This window comes from Malaclemys terrapin, chromosome 15 (genome assembly GCF_027887155.1).
Source record: "Malaclemys terrapin pileata isolate rMalTer1 chromosome 15, rMalTer1.hap1, whole genome shotgun sequence".
NCBI classification, from domain to species: domain Eukaryota; kingdom Metazoa; phylum Chordata; order Testudines; family Emydidae; genus Malaclemys; species Malaclemys terrapin.
Window position 1 is genome coordinate 7,457,950 of NC_071519.1, and position 19,690 is coordinate 7,477,639.

The window sequence follows — 19,690 nt, forward strand, 5'->3', positions numbered from 1 at the left end:
AGAAATCCCAGATCCTCTCTTCCCGAAGCAATGGTATATCCCAGGTTACCAGTTTTACTGTAGACCACTGCTACTGTATAACACACAGCACTTGAGTATTGTTATCAAACAAATGGAAGTTTATTTCACAAGGGATAGAGATTTAAACAAACAAATGTGAGTGATGGAAACCAATCGTTACCAACAGAACAAAATTACAAAATGAAACCTCAATTTTTTAATAGTTACCTTTCCTATCTAAGTAGATTCTTCACCTCACATATCAATCTATTATAGTGATTGCTGGTCCCTAGGAGCCACGGCCCTGCCTTTCATGAAGCATCACTGGTCATTAGGGATCTCCTTGGTGAATGGACCCAGAGTGTTTTTCTCCACCCTGTCATAAACTGAATCAGTCTTTGTCTTTATTCACAGAAATGACAAGGAGGAGATCGTCCTATCGTCCTTTTCACTTCCACCGGGTTTAGATGGCTGTAATTTGTCTTTGATAGTTTTCCATTGGCTTTTCTGAGTTGGTGCAAAGGTTGATAATGGAGCAATACATCACATAGCTGGTTAGTAAGGGACAGAGGACAATTCCCTCCCACTTGAATGGGACATCCCTACCACGACCTATATGGGCATAATTTCTCTGATTCCTGGATAAATATAATAAAATCAGTGTATTCAGAGTGGTGAGTTTGTCAGGTCTAAGACAGGAGTCACTTGTGAATAACAGTGATCTCTTTGCCAATTGGTACCAATGAGTTTTTGTCACACATGCACTGAACTATACTGAGCCATACAGTCACACCCTAATATAATAGAAAGGGAAGGAGAAAAAACAGAGAAAGGAACAATAAAATACTAAAATGAAGGTGGAAGTCTCCATTTCTCTCAGCCTTTGGATAGATGGGCACAAAGAGCTGTAGCTACTGTTGAGGAACTAGGTAATTGGATAGCTGGCTCAACCATCCATACTAGTAGCTTTCTCACATACAGGGAGATTGGTCAAGATTGGAATTGATGTCATGACTTGACTCCCATAGGGGATCAAACTGTCTAAGGCTATGTCTACACTTCAAAGACTGGAAGCATCCTTCTGACAACTTAATATTGTCTACACTGGGGCCCAGATCACATGAACTACTTCTCTCAGTGGAGTGGATTTTTCACACCCCTGAGAGATGTGGCCATGAAAGGCAATGGACTTCAACCTTTTCCTTGATATTGATGATTGCAGGTTTCCTACCTGCTGGACACATCCTATGACAGATGTAATGCCTTTCCTTTGCAAATTAGAGAAGTGGGGAAGTTAGTGACCCTTACAGTGTAAGTGGGTAAAAACTTATACAACTTGTCTCCTCGAGTAGTTTCCTTTTTAACAGAAATTGATTTTGAAACTAAGCGAAATAAGTTCTATTTGAAATACAGAAAATTAAAATCTAGACTGGGCCAATATTCTATTATTCACTCTTTCTCACACACCTTCTCCCACCCCAACCTTTCGAGTGAGGTTTTCTACCAGAACTCCTTACACTACAGGGGGTAAATTAAATCAAATTAACTTTTCAAGATTAGCGATCATTTCCTGTATGACTAACAAAACAAAAAACAAGACAACTATCAGTTTTCCAAAAGAGTTGATTATTACACAATTAGTCTCTCACTCTTTAACCAATTTCATTTTCATTGATAACAATAACAATAACATAGTCAAAGATCAGAAATTCTTGTTAGTTTTCTTTTAATCCCCATTGCCAACAACTGAACCTTGGCTCAAGTTGTGGTTTGTCCCAAAGTAGGTCCCAACCACTTCTGTGAGTTCATATATCTCTAGTTCTTTTGCCATGTGTTTTGGTGGAAAGGGTTGTCACGGCATGTGGGGGAGTCAGGGCCCCGCACCCCCACTTCCTGCGATTCACCATGACTCGGAGCCAGACAGTAGAACAGAAGTTTTATTAGATGACAGGAACACAGTTCAAACCAGAGCTTATAGGCATAAACAGGACCCCTTAATCAGGTCCTTCTGGGGGGTAGGGATCTTAGACCCCAGCCTTGGGGTTCCCTCTGGTTCCCCAGCCAGCCCAAATCTGAAAAACCCCTCCAGCAGCCTCACTCCCCTCCCACCATCTCCTCCTGCAGCCTTTTTCTAGTTTCCCGGGCAAAGGTGTCACATGGCCCAACCCCCCTTCTGGCTCGGGTCAGAGCCTCAGGTATTGTCCCTCAAATAAAGTCACCCCCTGCGATCCCATCCCCCAATGCAGACAGTCCCAGTAAAAATAGATGACATTCCCAGGTCAATCTACCCCGCTCCCTACTGCAGCACAGGGGTCTCCTATTTGGGAACGTTTGCATCATGAGGAAAAACACCTCTCTTTTCACACTTTTTAATCTTACAAAGTAAGGAGAGGTTCAGAAGTGATGTAAATGCATAAAACACAAGAGAACTGTCTGGTCTACACTAAAGACATTTATCAGTAGAACTATACTGCTCACGGGTGTGAAAAATCCATACAGCTGAGTAACGTAGTTACACAGCCCTAATCCCCTGTGTAGATAGCGCTACGTCAGCAGGAGAACTTCTCCTGCCAACATAACCAACACCACTTGTGGGGGCTGGACTAAAAGTCTGATGGGAGAGCTCTCTCCCATTGGCTTAGAGAGTCTGTAGTAGCAGCACTGCAGCTGTGCCAACATCAGCTTTATTGTGCAGCCATAGCATCAGACACAAAACCATAGAATTAGGACTCAACATGCGTGGATCCGGAAGTCTGAAATTGGAGCCTGACACATTTGTTGCCTCATTGGTTACCATCATTTCTACAGCCTAAAAGTCCTTGCTAACCAATCAGGCAGCCAGTTTGGGATCCACAGGACAGGACTGTGCTACGAAGCACTCTCTCTTCAGATCCAAACAGTGAAGCATGATTGTTCTCAGTCCAAATCTGGAATCCTTTGGAACTGTAATCAGTGACACTGAACTAGGAAGTGGAGTTGTACAAAAATTGTCCTGGGGTCATTGGTCACCATAGCTTCCTTTACTGGGTTGGAAACCAAGAACTGAGTGTACTCTTTCAACCCCAAATCTCTGCCCTTTTTAGGATAAACTTACACTTCTCTGAAGTAGAATCCTTTACAAAAAACACTCAAAATATCAGCAGTGTTAGTAAGCAATGGCTTCCCGAAACATGCCCAGCTTTTCTTTACTTTGGTGACACAGTTCCAGGCAAAGGACTGGATACAGGGCTGAATCAGAAACTCTGTTAGCCACTAGAGATAGAATTTCTATTTAAAAATAGCTATTTTTCTGCAGCTATTAGATTTCCGACACTGATTTCATTTTATACAAATTTTTAGCACCTACAAACAAACAAAAAAACCCCACTTCTATTTCCTCAACATCTGCATCATGAAGGGGAGCATTCCACATACCATAGGATTAGCTAGGAGAGATCTTCTGTAGGGCCTGGGTTACAAAAATGCTTCAGGAAGCAAATACATGGGCATTTTGCCAAGTTCAAATCACTTACCGTGGAATTCTCTTTCCAGATCATCTTAGAAAATACTGATTTAAATAATTGAACTACACTGTGATCATACGCACTTCCTTCAGTTAGTTGGGGTTCTGCTGTTGTTCACCATTTCTGAGTGGAGATTTTAAATCATCACTTTTTTTTTGTCCGGTAAATTGGAGTGTTCTCTAATGTTGACAGAACTGCACTTGAACTTTCTCCATGTCATCATGGAGGGATGGGGAAATGAAGTAAAGCTGAAGTGAGAAATGAGGACTTTAGCAAATGGTCATTTGTCTTAAATTCTCCAATAAATCTGAGCTACATCCTATCAAACTGAACTAATATCCAATTGGGCGACCAAACAGCCTTCAGGAAAGAGAGAAACCCACATCAGAGAGAGATAGAATACATGACAATGAAAGTGTCAAGTGAAATTCCACAGTAGGTTACATCTGATTATTCAGAATCAGGACAAGAGATTCTCTCATCACATTCTCCTCTGAACCATTCAAACCTGCTTCACTCAGCGCTGTCTCAATAGTCAGTTACGTTATTTACAAAATGTTTAGTGTCCTAGCATCCCCATAATCGGGGACAAAACAGCCACCTTGTCAGAAGTGGCTTTACCAATAGATGAAACCTGGGATTTAAACTCCAAATAATCACACTCTGTTTGGGATCCATTTAAATTCCCCTTCCAGGTCTTTGACACTTTCATCTCCAGTCATAGCGACTCTGATTTAGGATTAAAGAAGTCAAAGCATCATCTCCAAGCACAGACAGCTGAGAACTCTTCCTCACGTGACACTTTGAGAAGTGGACGGATAGAATGTGATGAAAATAAACTCTGCAGCGCTCAGCCAAAAGCTAACAGTTCTGCAGTGATGGGGAAGGAGGGAATCTCTGCGTCATCCCATCACCTTCCAGTGTCACAGAGGCTGAAATGACTATTTTTGCCCTGCTTCTCTTCATTTAAATATAATATGAAAAGTTCCCAATATAACTGCTCTTCAGCAGAACCCAGAGTAATGTGAGAACAACTGGCAATGATATAATCTGTATCATTGGTGATTCTAACAATAACTTTGCAATAGGAGGAATGGTATAAATGTAATGCTCCCTGATTCCTGATAGGAAGGGCACACTCAAATTACTCATGAGACAATGGAGTTGATAGAAAGTACAAATGGGCCCACCTCAAAAGAGGGCGAACTACAAAAGGCATAAATGGGCCACTCATCAGGACGAGCTGAGGGATAACAGTGCTGCAAACAGTTCAACCAGTTTTTAAAAGTTACTATGCGGGAATCAGGAAAAGCATCGATTAAAGAAAAAAATTATTGATAGCCCTAGAGGTTTTTATGGTGTTCATCTCCCTTGCAGAGTCTCTGATGGCTAACATGGGCTGAATGCCAAGAGAAGGTCTTCTCACACTCACTGCATCCACAGGGCCGCTCCCTTGTGTGGATTCTCTGATGCCTAATAAGGTGTGAGTTGTTAATGAAACATTTTCCACACTCACAGCATTGATAGGGCCTCTCCCCTGTGTGGATTCTCTGATGTACAGAAAGGGCTGAGCTTCTAGTGAAACTTTTCCCACACTCACTGCATTTATAGGGCCTCTCCGCTGTGTGGATTCTCTGATGTTGTAAAAGGCTTGATCTGTGAGTGAAATTTTTCCCACACTCACAGCATTGGTAGGGCCTCTCCCCTGTGTGGATTCTCTGATGTGCAGAAAGGGCTGAGCTTCTAGTGAAACTTTCTCCACACTCACTGCATTTATAGGGCCTCTTCCCGGTGTGGATTCTCTGATGATGAAAAAGGTTTGATCTGTGAGTGAATTTTTTCCCACACTCACTGCATTCATAGGGCCTCTCCCCTGTGTGGATTCTCCGATGTTTAGAAAGGTCGGAGTTGCTAGTGAAGTTTTTCCCACACTCACTGCATTCATAGGGCCTCTCCCCTGTGTGGATTCTCTGATGCACAGAAAGGGCTGAGCTTCTAGTGAAACTTTCCCCACACTCACTGCATTTATAGGGCCTCTCCCCTGTGTGGATTCTCTGATGATGAAAAAGGTTTGATCTGTGAGTGAATTTTTTCCCACACTCACTGCATTCATAGGGCCTCTCCCCTGTGTGGATTCTCCGATGTTTAGAAAGGTCGGAGTTGCTAGTGAAGTTTTTCCCACACTCACTGCATTCATAAGGCCTCTTCCCTGTGTGGATTCTCTGATGCTTTATAAGGGCTGAGTAGTCACATAAGTTTTTTCCACACTCAGTGCATGTATTTTTTCTCTTTCCCCTGAGGATTTCCTGCTTTGTTGTGGTTTCCTTTAAGTCCTTCTGAGTTCCCGGACAGGAAATACATTTACCCACTTTCACCCCTGCCTGGTTTCCTTGCTCTTTTTCTGGTCTGTGCTGAATCTCACAGGATATTTCCTGCTCATGACTCCTGGACACATTCCTTTTTGATCTTTGCAATAATGCTCTGTGTTTATCCACTTGCTCAACATTTTCCTGCTGAGAATTCTGCTCCTCTTTCTCACATGCCATTATATCACCTACAGTGATAGAGACAGAAATCTGAAACAGGGATGGAAAGGGGAAAGCCAAAACAAAACAAGTGCTGGAGAGAGGTCAAATAAAAAAATCAGGAACTGAACTCCCCCATACTGTTCCGCAAAATAGGAGAGAGGAGGGGATCAATTTAGCTTTCACATCCCATCCAAATTGTCAGGGGGAAGGGAGGAAGCTACTGCCTGGTGGTCTGCTAGAATCTATGGGAAGCCATGAGCTATAGTTACCCTGAGGATATGACCTCTGCTGGCAACAATAATGAACTGAGAGAACTCCCAAGGGCTTTGTAGGGCATCCCAGATGTTTCCTTCAGGCACTTTCAGATTCTGAGTTGGTTTATTGTTTCCTCACCTGTGAAGGGAGCTCTCAGGGTCTGTCTTTCCTCTGAACCCTGCAGGTCTGGGACCCATGACTCTTCCCCTTGTTCCAGCTGGGAGATCACATCAGGTTGGGAAACTGGAAACCCTGCTCAGATGAAAGAAAACAAAGGAGTTCAGTTGATTGCATAAGACTTTGTCATAAAAAGCATTCTATTAATTTAACTTCAGTACTTAGTGTGACCTGGTGTGCCTTGGGGAGTCCTGACTGAGAATGCTAAGGTCAGGGCAGGCTAAAAAAGGGAAAGCAGATGCTCCCAAAACTGATGGTTAACACTGAAGTTAAACAGAGGTAGGAAGCAGGGCTGCCTGGGGGGGCAAGCGGGAAAATTTGCCCCAGGCCCCCATGAGAGTTTTTCGGGGCCCCTGGAGTGGGGTCCTTCACTCGCTCCGGGGGCCCCGGAAAACTCTCGCAGAGCCCGGGCCCCCAGAGCTTCTTCTGCTCCGGATCTTCGGCTGCAATTTGGCGGCGGGGGGTCCTTCCGTTCCAGGACCCACCGCCGAAGTGCCGGGTCTTTGGCGGCAGGGGCCCCCTGCCGCCAAAGACCCCAGACCCCCTGAATCCTCTGGGTAGCCCTGGTAGGAAGAGGGATTGAAGAGAAAATCCAGATGATGCAGCTGCCCTTTATATTTCCTTTGCCTTGTGGCCTGTACTTCCTGTGTCCCAAACACAAGCTTCACAGCACATGGCATGGAAAAGCCTTGGAGTTCTCAGTACACAGACATACCCCTGCATATCTTGTTGACTCAATAGGTGTATCCCCTTAGTTCTTTCCATGGGCTCATTGTACAGCTGATGACCCTGGATGGGCCATTAAACAGGCTAGGCAGTGCTGATGCCAATATGTCTGGGTGTGTCACCCAGAAACACTGCACAAGTCTGGAAATACAGATATACCTACATATCCATAACTCACATTACAAAGGTAATACAAAGATAGAAACAAAATTATCATACTTGGAAAATCATAACATTTTCACTGACACCTTGCATGGCATATCTAACATGATTCATTACAATGTAATCATATTGGTATTAATAATAAAAATAATAATAATATAAAGTGTCTCACAATTTCATACAGTGTCACACTTAATAAACCAGTGAATTCCCAGGACCAGCTCCCCAGGTCCTTGAAGATGCCGAACACTCTGATTATGACGGATTGAAATACCCACATATCTGCTGGGAACACACACACAGACACTGTGTCAGTCTGTACCTCTATGTTCATTCTTCTACAAAATTATGATAAATTTTGTACATAGTATGTGTCAGGGCTGAATCCCCACTCTGTCACTCTGAGTGTAGAAAGTGGGGCCCCGCAAGGATTCTAAAAATTAATACTTGCCACTCCAGGCTTGAATTAAACTCCTAAGGTTACAGCTTCTCTCTGACCTTGGCTTGGTAAATGCAGCCACCACCCAAATGAATAAAAAAAACCTTGGACCCAGGAAGGAGCACTTGGGAATTCCTCCCTGTAGAGAACCCTCAAATCCTTTCACACAGCCCCTCCGGGGAAGAGCTGAGAAAAAAAAAAAAAAGGAAATTAGCTGTGGCTACCAGCTAACCAAACAACATGCACAAACCTTTTAGGACACCAAAAATCCAATCTTGTTCTTTTAAAAGGTAAATTTTATTAAAAACTAAAAGGAAAAGAATACATCTGGAACTTAGACTTTTTGCTAGATCTTAAAAGAAACAATTAATTTTTGTAAGCAACCAAAATAGCTTTCTTTGAGGTTCAGCTTAAAGGTTACAAGCAAACTAAAGCATCTGGGATAGCACAGAGGAGATCCAAAAGCCAAAATAAAAAATAGACCTGATTGTGTCTGTCTAAACATTCCCTATCCAAATAATTTCTTCTAGGTATGGAAGATGAATTTTCATACCTGGTTCAAGTCTTACACAGCATTGCTACTCTGTGTCCCTTCTCCGGAGAACAGGCAAAGGGAAAGTTTATTTCCCATTTTAAAAAGTTCTAGCCTTTGCATTGGCTCTTTTGGTCAGGTGTCCACTCCTTTTCTTTTACCTGTGGGCTTGTTAACCCTTTACAGGTAAAGCAAGCAGAGAACAGACACCAACAGGGATTTTACAGCAAACTTGCTGGATGGGTGTTTATAAAAGGGAGATCCCTCCCCTCCCCTTCATTTATCACTGTATGGCTTGTGAGGTATCATTTGAAAAGGCAATCTACTGAATATCCTCCTGTTAAAATATGTAGCAACACTGTATGTAAAGTTATGAGATTTTACGGTATAATATTACTGAAAAAGTTGCAACCTAACCCTAAGTTCCTCAGAGACAGCAAGGGAAACAGCTGGTCAAATAGCCATTCTCCAGCAGGGGGAAGGTGTGAAGAAGACATTTACAGTGCATCATAGGGACCACTTGAAGCTCATATGAATGACAGCCTGTCACCGTGACTCAGCTGAGAACTGAAGTTGTTTCTAGTACAAAGGACTGAGTTACAAAAAGAGGTGAGGAAAATGCATGAGACTCTATCTCTCTCCCTTTTCCCTCTGCTCACGACAACTTCTGAAGAACTGAACTTGGGCGGCAGGGGCGGGCTAGGGGGAGTCCTGGCTGAAAGGAAAGCCAGCCTGTCTCAGCACATGGTGAGAGAAACATTTGTTTTAAATCCATTTTAGCTTGTTAAGTTAAACATTAGTTTGTGTTTTATCTTGCATTTCTTTTGTAAACAATTCTTATTTTATGCCTCATTACCTGTAGTCACTTAAAATCTTTTTTTCCCAGTAGTTAATAATTTTGTTTTATTGTTGTTTTATCTAACCAGTGTGTTTGGATTAAAGTGTGTTGGAAACTCCATTTGGGATAACAAGGCTGGTGCATGTCATTTTCCACTGATGAAATAACAGACTTCATATGAGCTTGCATTGTTCGGTAGTATGCTGGACAATGCAAGATGCACATTTCTGGGCAAAGTCTGGGACCACAGAATTTTCTGGGGTTCTCCTGTGGTGTACTGTAATTCGTGAGTCGCTGATTAGCAGCACTCAATACTGTGTAGCTGGGAGCGAGTTATATGCTGGAGACTGTGTGTTAACTGCCCAGGAGTGGCTGCTCTTGCAGTAAAGCAGTGTAAAAGGCACCTCAGCTTGGGGAACTGAGGGGCACAGCTGTTCAACAGTCCAGACTGTACTGTGGTTAATGTCACAGACACTCAATTTCAAAGAGTCTCCTAAAACACAGAGAAACTAAATCCACGTCCCAGAAATCGAAGTCTCCAGAGAGAGGGCAAGTCTCCCTGGCTCTGCTTCTTGCTGACAGACAGGTCCAAAGACAAAGAGAGTCCTGGGGAAGCTGAGAACAGTAAGCATGGGCTGGTGGGGTTCAGTGGAGAAAGGGAACAGGAAGGGCAGGGATATTACTGAATGCAGGATCTCAGCAGTACTAAATGTCAGGATAGCACATATTGCAGCTCATTGGAAAACATAATCCCAAATATACATATAAAATGATGGGGTCTAAATTAGTTGTTTCCATTGATTTATATAAGGGCAATAAGATATTCTCTGTATTATTGTCTATCCCTTTTTAAATAATTCCTAACATCCTGTTTGCTTTTTTGAATTCCACTGCACACTGCGTGGACGTCTTCAGAGAACTATCCATAATGACTCCAAGATCTTTTTCCTGATTCGTTGTAGCTAAATTTGCCCCCATCATATTGTACGTATAGTTGGGGTTATTTTTTCCAATGTGCATTACTTTACATTTATCCACATTAAATTTCATTTGCCATTTTGTTGCCCATTCACTTAGTTTTGTGAGATCTTTTTGAAGTTCTTCACAGTCTGCTTTGGTCTTAACTATCTTAAGCAGTTTAGTATCATCTGCAAACTTTGCCACCTCACTTTTTACCCCTTTCTCCAGGTGTTGGAATAAGTTGAATAGGATTGGTCCTAGGACTGGCCCTTGGGGAACACCACTAGTTACTCCTCTCCATTCTGAAAATTTACCATTTATTACTACCCTTTGTTCCCTTCTTTTAACTAGTTCTCAATCCATGAAAAGATCTTCCCTCTTATCCCATGATAACTTAATTTATGTAATAGCCTTTGGTGAGGGACCTTGTCAAAGGCTTTCTGGAAATCTAAGTACACTATGTCCACTGGATCCCCCTTGTCCACATGTTTGTTGACACCGTCAAAGAACTCTAATAGATTAGTAAGACATGATTTCCATTTACAGAAACCATGTTGACTTTTGAGCAACAATTTTTGTTCTTCTATGTGCCTGACAATTTTATTCTTTACTATTGTTTCAACTAATTTGCCTGGTACAGACGTTAGACTTACCGGTCTGTAATTGCCAGGATCGCCTCTAGAGCCCTTTATAAATATTGGTGTTACATTAGCATCTTCCAGTCACTGGGTACAGAAGCTGATTTAAAGGACAGGATACAAACCATAGCTAATAGTTCCCCAATTTCACATTTGAGTTCCTTCAGAACTCTTGGGTAAATACCATCTGGTTCCAGTGACTTGTTACAGTTAAGTTTATCAATTAGTTCCAAAACCTCCTCTAGTGACACTTCAATCTGTGCCAATTCCTCAGAAACATTTTGTTATTACCTTTTGAGTTTTTGGATAGCTGTTCCTCAAACTCCTTTTTGGCTTTTCTTATTACATGTTTACACTTAATTTGGCAGTGCTTATGGTCTCTTCTATATACCTCACTAGGATTTGACTTTCACTTTTTAAAAATGCCTTTTTATCTCTCACTGCTTCTTTTACATCGTTGTTAAGCCACAGTGGCTCTTTTTTAGTTCTTTTGCTGTGTTTTTTAATTTGGGGTATACATTTAAGTTGGGCCTCTAATATTGTGTCTTTCCAAAGTGTCCATGCAGCTTGCAGGGATTTCACTGTAGTCATTGTACATTTGAATTTCTGTTTAACTAACCCCTCATTTTTGCATAGTTCCCCTTTCTGAAATTAAATGTCACAGTGTTGAGCTGTTCTTCCCACCACAGGAATGTTAAATGTTGTTATATTATGGTCACTATTTGCAAGCCGTCCTGTTATAGTTACCTCTTGGACTAGATCCTGCGCTCCACTCAGGACTAAATCAAGAGTTGCTTCTCCCCGTGCTGGTTCCCGTACCAGCTGCTCCAAGAAGCAGTCATTTAAAGTATCGAGAAATTTTGTCTCTGCATTTTGTCCTGAGGTGACATGTAGCCAGTCAATATGGGGATAATTGAAATCCCCCACTATTATTGAGTTCTTTATTTTGATAGCCTCTCTAATCTCCCTTAACATTTCATCCTCACTATCACGGTCTTTGACAGGTGGTCGATAATAGATGCTTATTGTTATATTCTTATAAGAGCATGGAATTACTATCCATAGAGATTCTATGGAACATCCGGTTTCATTTAAGATTTTTACTTCATTTGAGTCTACGTTTTCTTTAACATACAGTGCCATTCCCCCCCCCCCCCCCCCCCCCCCGAGTATGACCTGCTCTGTCCTTCCGACATATTTTGTACCCTGGAATGATTGTGTCCCACTGATTGTCCTCACTCCACCAGGTTTCTGTAATGCCTATTATGTCGATATCCTGTTTTAACACGAGGTACTCTAATTCACCTATCTTATTATTTAGACTTCTAGCATTTGTGTACAACCACTTTAAAAACTTATCACTGTTTATTTGTCTGCCCTTTTCTGATGTGTCAGATTCTTGTGTGTGTGAATGCTTCTCGTCTGATCTGGCCCCTACTTTATCCTCTTCCAGCCTCTCTTCCTGACTAAAACTATAAAATCTCTATCACTAGACTCTCCTCTAAGAGAAGTCTCTGTCCGATCCACATGGTCCTCTGCAGCCATCGGCTTTCCCCCATCTCTTAGTTTAAAAACTGCTCTGCAACCTTTTAATGTTAAGTGCCAGCAGTCTGGTTCCACTTCAGTTTAGGTGGAGCCCATCCCTCCTGTATAGGCTCCCCCCATCCCCAAAGTTTCCCCAGTTCCTAATGAATGTAACCCCCTCCTCTCTACACCATTGTCTCATCCACGCATTGAGACTCTGAAGGTCTGCCTGCGTACCTGGCCCTGCATGTGGAACTGGAAGCATTTCTGAGAATGCCACCATAGAGGTCCTGGATTTCAGTCTCTTTCCTAGGAGCCTAAATTTGGCCTCCAGGACGTCTCACCTACCCTTCCTTATGTCATTGGTGCCTACATGTACCACAACCACCGGCTCCTCCCCAGCACTACACATAAATCTATCTAGATGCCTCGAGAAATCAGCAACCTTTGTACCAGGCAGGCAAGTCACCATACGGTTCTCCTGGTCATCACAAACCCAGCTATCCTTGTTTCTAATGATCGAATCTCCCATTACTTACAGCTGCCTTTTCTTAATGACTGGAGTTCCCTCCCCTGGTGAGGTAACCTCAGTGTAAGAGGTTACCTCAACACTATCTGGAAGGAGGGTCCCAACTATGGGAAGGTTTCCCTCTGCTCCCATTGACTGCTCTCCTTTCCTGGGCCTTTCATCCTCCTCAATAGCGCAGGGGCGGTCTATCCAGAGGTGGGAGACATCTACAGTTTCCCGGAAAGCCTCATCAACATACTTCTCTGCCTCCCTTAGCGTCTCCAGTTCCACCACCCTGGCCTCCAGAGTCCGTACGTGGTCTCTGAGGGCCAGGAGCTCCTTGCACCGAATGCACACATACGCCACCTGCCCACAGGGCAGGTAATCATACATGCTACATTGTGTGCAATAAACAGGATAGCCCCCACTCTGCTGCTGGGCTTCTGTCTGCATTCTCTCTTATAGCTACCTAGGTTAACAATAGGGGTTTTGTTTAAATCAAGAAGTTTGTATTATAGCTTAAATGTTTTAAAGAATGGCAAGAGTACCTCGCCCCCTTCCCACTCCCCTTCTAAACTCCCTCACGAAACTCCCTGTTAGCAGCCCTGGTCACTTGCTCACTGCTTTACAAAGCACTCCCCTATCACATACCCCCCGCACCCCCAACCCCTGCTGTGAGCCTCTCAGGGTAGGGGGCTGAGAGCACCCCCATGACCCCAGCCCACACCCCCAGTCCCCAGACCTGACTCCTGCTTCCCCGCACACATACCCAGCCCTCACACCCCATGCCCTGACTCCTGAACCCCACCCACATCCTCACCCCCACCCTGAACACCAAATGGGAACTCCTGCACCCCCTCCCACATTGCCATCTGCACCCCTCGCACCAAATGGGAGCTGCCCCAGGTAAGTACTCCACACCCCAACCTCCGGCCCCAACCCTGAGCCCCCTCCTGCATCCTAAAACGTGGCCAGACCCTGCACCCCAATCTCCAACCTGCTCCTGCACCCTAACTCCCTCCCAGACCCTGCACCCCCAGCCCTGACTCCTGCACCCTGAACACCCTGCCGTCCCCGACTCCTGCACCCCCTCACACACGCCCAGCCATGACTCCTTAACTCCTCTCACACACACCCCAGTCCCCTGCCCTCCGATTCCTGCAACCCTCCATACCTCCTGCCCTCACACCCCCCGCAGGCCCCTGACTCCTGCACCCCCTCACACACTCCCAGCCCTCTCTGACTCTTGACCCCCTCACACACACCCAGCCCTTACTCCTTCACCCCTCTCAAACACACCCCAGTTCCTTGCCCTCCCTGATTCCTGCAAATGCCCATAACCCCTTCCCCCCCAAACACCCCCAGCCCCTCACACACACCCAGCCCTAACTCCTGCCCACCCTGACTCTTGCCCCCCCACATCCCCACCTGCATCACTCACATGAAACAGGAGCTGCCCCAGGTAAGCGCTCCACACCCCAACCCCCTGCCCCAGCCTGGAGCCCCCTCCCACACCCTAACTCCTGGCCAGACCCTGCACCCCAACGTTTTTCACATTTTTTTTATAAAGGGCTCTTATCCAAAGCACTTTACAATAGTTAGCTAACGGTACAAACAATATCTGGAAAGATCCTTAAGTGGTGCACCGAGACCCTCAGCGATTTTCAAGTGGTCTGTGGAAAAATCAGTTGGACTACAAGAACAATCAAGGTACCTCACTTTATTTTCATTTACTTCCTATTACTAACAGGAGGAGGATGAAGAAAAAAAAAGAATGAAAGATCGGGGTGGGGGGGGAGATAAGAGAGAATGTTCTTTTTCTTGCCTGGGTCCCAAGGAGGGACACCAAAAATGCAGCTGAGCACAGGGCCCCACTAACATTAAATCTGCCACTGAGCTTCCTTCAAGGACGCACGGAGTGTCTGTGTGATACGCAAGCCTAGACCAGCAGCTCTGACTCCAGCAGCCTGCTCGTTACACCCCAAGCGCATTCAGGTTTGGGTGGAGAAGGCTCAGGGGTAGGAAGCTTCTGTTGATTATGCCGCACCTAACGCTCAGTTTTACTTGAGCAAAAAGGAGATATTTGACACTGCACGATACTGCTCCTGTGCTCTGTTCCCAAAGTGTTCTGCAGCGGTGGGGGGGAGGTGTCACTGGCATTTTGGGGTGATGCTGAAACTGGGCAGAGTAGAGGTGGCATTATGGGGCTGGCGTGAACCTTAATTCTTCATTTCCCCTTCCAAGAACCAAGGGGACAGTAACTCTTACCCACTGAGGTCACATTCTCATAGTTCTCCTGCATGACATCCCAGTAGAAGGCTCTCTGTGTGGGGTCCAGCAGAGCCCATTCTTCCCTGGTGAAATACACAGCCACCTCCTCGAAGGTCACCAGCCCCTGAAATAGCAATAGTCCAACACTCAGAACCTGCTGCTCCACTCACAGCCTCACTATTTGTGGGGGAGAGGAGCCCATCAAAGGGAAGCCCTCGGTGAATTGCAGTCAACAAAGTCCCACTCCCACCCTGCTCAGAGCATCCAGGAAACACCAGGTGAGGAGCAGGTGAGGGGACGAAGACAGAGCCCCTCCGCTTTCCCAGCAGATCCATCACACACCTATTAGCCACAGACTGATACAGGAGATGCAGCCCCAAGCAGGGTCCAGGGAGAGCTCCCTGGTAGGAAGCCCAACACCCTCCTCATTCTGAAGAGCTGGATATGAAGGGAGGGGAATCTCCTCTAAGCCTGACTGGTGGGTGCCCCCTCTCTATCTCACAGCAGCCACTAGTTAGTCAGATCAGGCTTCAGCACTATGAGTTTGGTCAGTTTTCCTAGCTCCATGTAGGTCGGTTATTTTCTGTTCAACAAATTAGGTCATTTCCACCACCGAACCTCATGGGTCTGTTCCTAGAATCTAAGCCACTTATTAAACAACTCCCAGCAGGTTTTCCACACGCTGTCCTCCTCCATTTCTCCACCCTGTGCATTTCCTGCCCCGCTCCAACCTCCAAACCAGACTGTGCAACCTTCCCATCTCCGGTGTATTTGCTGCCTCTCTCCCACCTGCAGGAACCCACCAACCACCCCCTGATAATACATACCTGGACTGGCTCCTCTGCAGCCATTTCTCTCCCCTGTCCAATGAGACGACGGGATGAACTGGAGCGAAACATGGACATCATTCTGCAGCCTGGCAGGGTGAAAAGGGCAGTTGTGGAGGTTTCAGAACAGGCTTTAATTAATTTCACAGCATGATTCCCCCAGGCCCTTTTCCTGTAGACAGACACCCTAGATTCTACCATGCTTGAGAAAGGCTTGATCTCTTTATACAGTGTAGACTTGGCCCCCCCTGCCAGGCTAAACCCAGAGACATTTTTAACCTCCCTTCTCCCTCTCCCCATCCCATAACAAAGTCTCTGAATACAATGCTAGAAAAAAACAGAACCAAAGGATTCACTGTGGGGGATTCTCTCAGACACTGACACCACAGCAGCCACACCCCAGCAGGAGGGATATGGAGTCAGAAACTGGATTTTCCTCTGTCTGATCCTCACCTTTTCCAGAGGAAAGTGACTCTATCCAGGGTGCAGTAATACATCTGTCTGGGCACATTAGAGATCTGGAAATCTCTCTCAAAACTCTCCTCTCCCACGGCCCCTTTCAGTCTCTCCTATCTCTTTTTCTCTGTCCTCTCTCCCTGCCTGTCTGGTAGGAAGGTCCCATTCCTGGGTTGTTTGCTCCCCATGGCTGGATTTGCTCCTGCAATTGCTAATGGGACAAGAAATGAGGGGTGTCTGTTTGTGTAGAGTCATTTTAAGGCCAGAGCCCCAGCATTTTCCTTTTGTTTCTTTCAGTTACTTGGAATGTCTGGCTCAGAATTTAGTATTAACAGGGCTCAGGGCTGCCCTATGGGGCTAGTACCTGCCGGAGAAAGCCATCACCTGGGCCGGACAGAGAAGCAGCTTTAATTAAGGTCACTTCCCAGCACAGAACCCCCGGTGGGGAAGCAGCAGCTGCTAAGCCTGGTCTCCCAGATCACAATGGAGGCTGCAGCGTGTGACCCAGGAAGCTGAACCCAAATATCCTGAGCAGAGAGGGACAGAGCATTTGAGCAGCTTCCCTTCTTTAGCAATCTGGGGAGAGCAGTAACGAGAGCCGCGCCTCACAGGGAGAATTGCTGATCTCATTTGCCCCACTGTCCATCTGGAGTCACTCCTTGTCTTTCCATACAGTGATTCTTGATTAACCTTTGTCTCAATGAAACCAGATTTCAGAAAGAATGAGTCCAGAATGCTGTAGAAGAGACCATTGTGTGGCAGTGCTAACCCCCTTCCCACCTCCCTCACCCCCAGATTGAGAACAAGGACTGGGGGCCACAAATTTTCCAAACAGAACCGAAAGTTCCTGCAGTTTTCAAAAGAGGAGAAAAGCAAAATCTGTGATTTCACACTAACAGTGTTTGGTAAGTGGATAGAAAATATCACAGTGACAGGGCATGTGTCTGGAGAATGCTGGGCGGTGCTTGGAGCCAGGACTCTGGCACAAGTTGATCAGGGAAAAGGATCATGGTTAGTAGCAGTTGCCAGAGCCCCCAGACACCTCCCAGCCAGGGTCCCACCAGATATTCCTGGGACACAGCCCCCAGCGTCCCTGGCCAGGGACCCCAGATACCCCTCAAAGCCCCACTGGCCAAGGAATCCCCACCAGACCATGACTGCCAGGTTGGGAATCCCAAAGGGTTCCCCCCACCAAGAGCCCCCAGCAGCCAGGGATCCCCCCCCCAGGAATCCCCCCACTGGAACTCAGTCCCTCACTGCCTGCCTAGGACCCCCCTGCCCTGCCCTCCAGCAGGATCTACCATGCAGTTTGTCTGGGACCCCCTCCTCTGCCCAGCAGGACCCCCTGATGCTTTACAGTGGGACCCCTCACTCTGCTTCCCTGGCATTCCCTGACCTAGTGCCAGAGTTCCACCCCCCCGCCCCCGCTAGCTCTGTGCACTGGGCATGGCAACGATCCCAGGAGCCAGCAGGGGAAGCCCAGACAGAGCCCTTGGCACAGCACCAGGCTCCCTCTAACCCCCTGCCCCTCCTCCCCAAGAGACCCCCACCCCCACTGTTCTGCAGCCAACAGACCCTCAGCGATACCCACCTCCAGGACCCATAGCCTCAGGGCTGGGCACATCAGAACCCACCCCCTGAAGCCCCAAACCTCCCGAACCCACCAACCTGACTAGGGTACCCCCTGTCCATTCACCCAAACACCTCCCCTTCCCACAATGCCCCTTCAGCTCCAGCTGTAATCTCCCCACACAGACACCCCTTGCCCCCAGAGCAACAGTGTTACCTCACAGTGTCTGAGAAGTGGATAGAAAGTTATCACCACCCCCTGCTGGCCAGTCACACAGGGAGAGGGAGCCCTGGAGGATGCCTCTTGAACAAGAGAATGGAAGGCCTGGAGGGCAAGAAAGCTAAGAAATGTCCATGGCCTGTCACCAGCAAATAATGGTCACCATGGATCCACCCCAGAGGTGGCTACATCTTAGCACTGCAGGAATCAACCCCTTATCCTGTGCCAGCTGGAGAAAAGAAAAGAGTCCAGCCAACTCTCCTGTTACCAGGTGGGGGCCACTGATCCCCAAACAGGGGGAGGCCTCTGGCTTTGATGTATATTAAATATGTGGCTGCTCTCTTTCATTGGCAAACATTTTAACAGAGATAAAAGGGTGGGGGGAAGAAATGATTCTCAAAGGAGTGGGGAGAGATGATCACGGGCAATTTAATCCCCTGCAACCTCCCAGATGGAGGAAGGACTCAGGACAACAGGTTCCCTCCAAGGAAGAAGAATTTGCTGGGATTTAGAAACATGGGGAACAGCCCCAAACATGAAAGGATTTTTAATTGACATTTGATAATAACATAGAAATGAAAGAGAAAGGCTGGAAATCTGAGAGTGTTTCCCATCAACATTTGTTAAATGAAGAGAAAGGAAATGGGCACCATTTGAAAACATTTTATATCCATGTTCCAAGAATCTGAGAAAAGGGGTAAATCTGAAATTTCTTTTGTATTTTAAAATCAGAGAGACGGGCGAAAATCTCAGGGCATATTCAATTAGAAATAGACAACTAGAAAGAAGTGGGGCAAATGTTTAGGGTATTTTATATCAATCTTTGAGATTTGCAGAGAAAATGTGTCACAAACTGCAATTCAAGGTGGAAAATCAGAATTATGGAGAGACCAGGGGGAAATCGGGGGAGAGGAGAGAACTGATCTGTTGAGGGGAAAGGGGGGAATCTCTCTCCCCGGATTTTATAACCATGTGTGAGATACTGAGAGAGGAAAGGGGCAGAACTGGAGAGAATTTGTATCGGGGTGTAAGAGGCAAGTGGCACAAACAGGGACAGGATCCAATTTACTCCCCTCCCCCCACCCGCCACTTCTCCCCCGGGGATTTCCTGCTGCACAGAGACAGTTCAACTCGCCCGCCCCCCGCATCCCACTGACCCACAGGGGACCCCCCCGGGGCCCCCGTCTCTGCCCCCCCCCCAATCCCAGCGGTGCCGGGGGCAGATCCTGCTGCAGCTCCACTGGGGCTGAGGCAGCTCCGAGGTTTCTCCCAGGTTCCCGGGGCGGAGAGTCACTTTCCTGCCCGGCCCCTGCGCCCCCCCCCGCCCGGGGTCTCTCACTCACCGGGGGGCTCAGGAGAAAGCCCCCCGGGCCGGATCACACCGAGGCAGCACCAATAGTGACGTTGGCCAGGAGGGAGGAAAGAACAAAAGGGGCTGGAAAGGAGCATGCGCAGTAACAGCTACTGAAACCCTCCCTTCCCTGAGATGAAGAGGGCGGAAGCGATCTCCGGGGCACGCTGGGAGATGTAGTTCCTGATTCTCCCGGGAGCGGAAGT

At 46.4% G+C, this 19,690-nt stretch overlaps 1 protein-coding gene across 4 annotated transcripts; it reads right to left on the minus strand.

The window, feature by feature from the left end:
• Window positions 1-100: 100 nt before the first annotated feature.
• LOC128823030 (zinc finger protein 501-like) lies at window positions 101-19,542 on the minus strand. 4 transcript variants are annotated; one of them, XM_054005057.1, is made up of 5 exons: window positions 19,477-19,542; window positions 15,889-15,977; window positions 15,059-15,185; window positions 6,425-6,538; window positions 101-6,057 (listed from the first exon to the last, which is right to left on the minus strand). In XM_054005057.1, exons 2-5 carry the CDS (start codon window positions 15,967-15,969, stop codon window positions 4,847-4,849), a joined length of 1,533 nt encoding a protein of 510 aa, XP_053861032.1. In that variant the 5' UTR covers window positions 15,970-15,977; window positions 19,477-19,542; the 3' UTR covers window positions 101-4,846. The 4 variants fall into 4 exon arrangements, with proteins under 4 accessions (XP_053861032.1, XP_053861031.1, XP_053861033.1 ...); XM_054005056.1 differs by lacking the exon at window positions 19,477-19,542 and adding an exon at window positions 16,342-16,420; XM_054005058.1 differs by lacking the exons at window positions 15,889-15,977; window positions 19,477-19,542 and adding an exon at window positions 7,524-7,633 and having other exon boundaries at window positions 15,059-15,140.
• Between the last annotated feature and the right edge of the window lie 148 nt (window positions 19,543-19,690).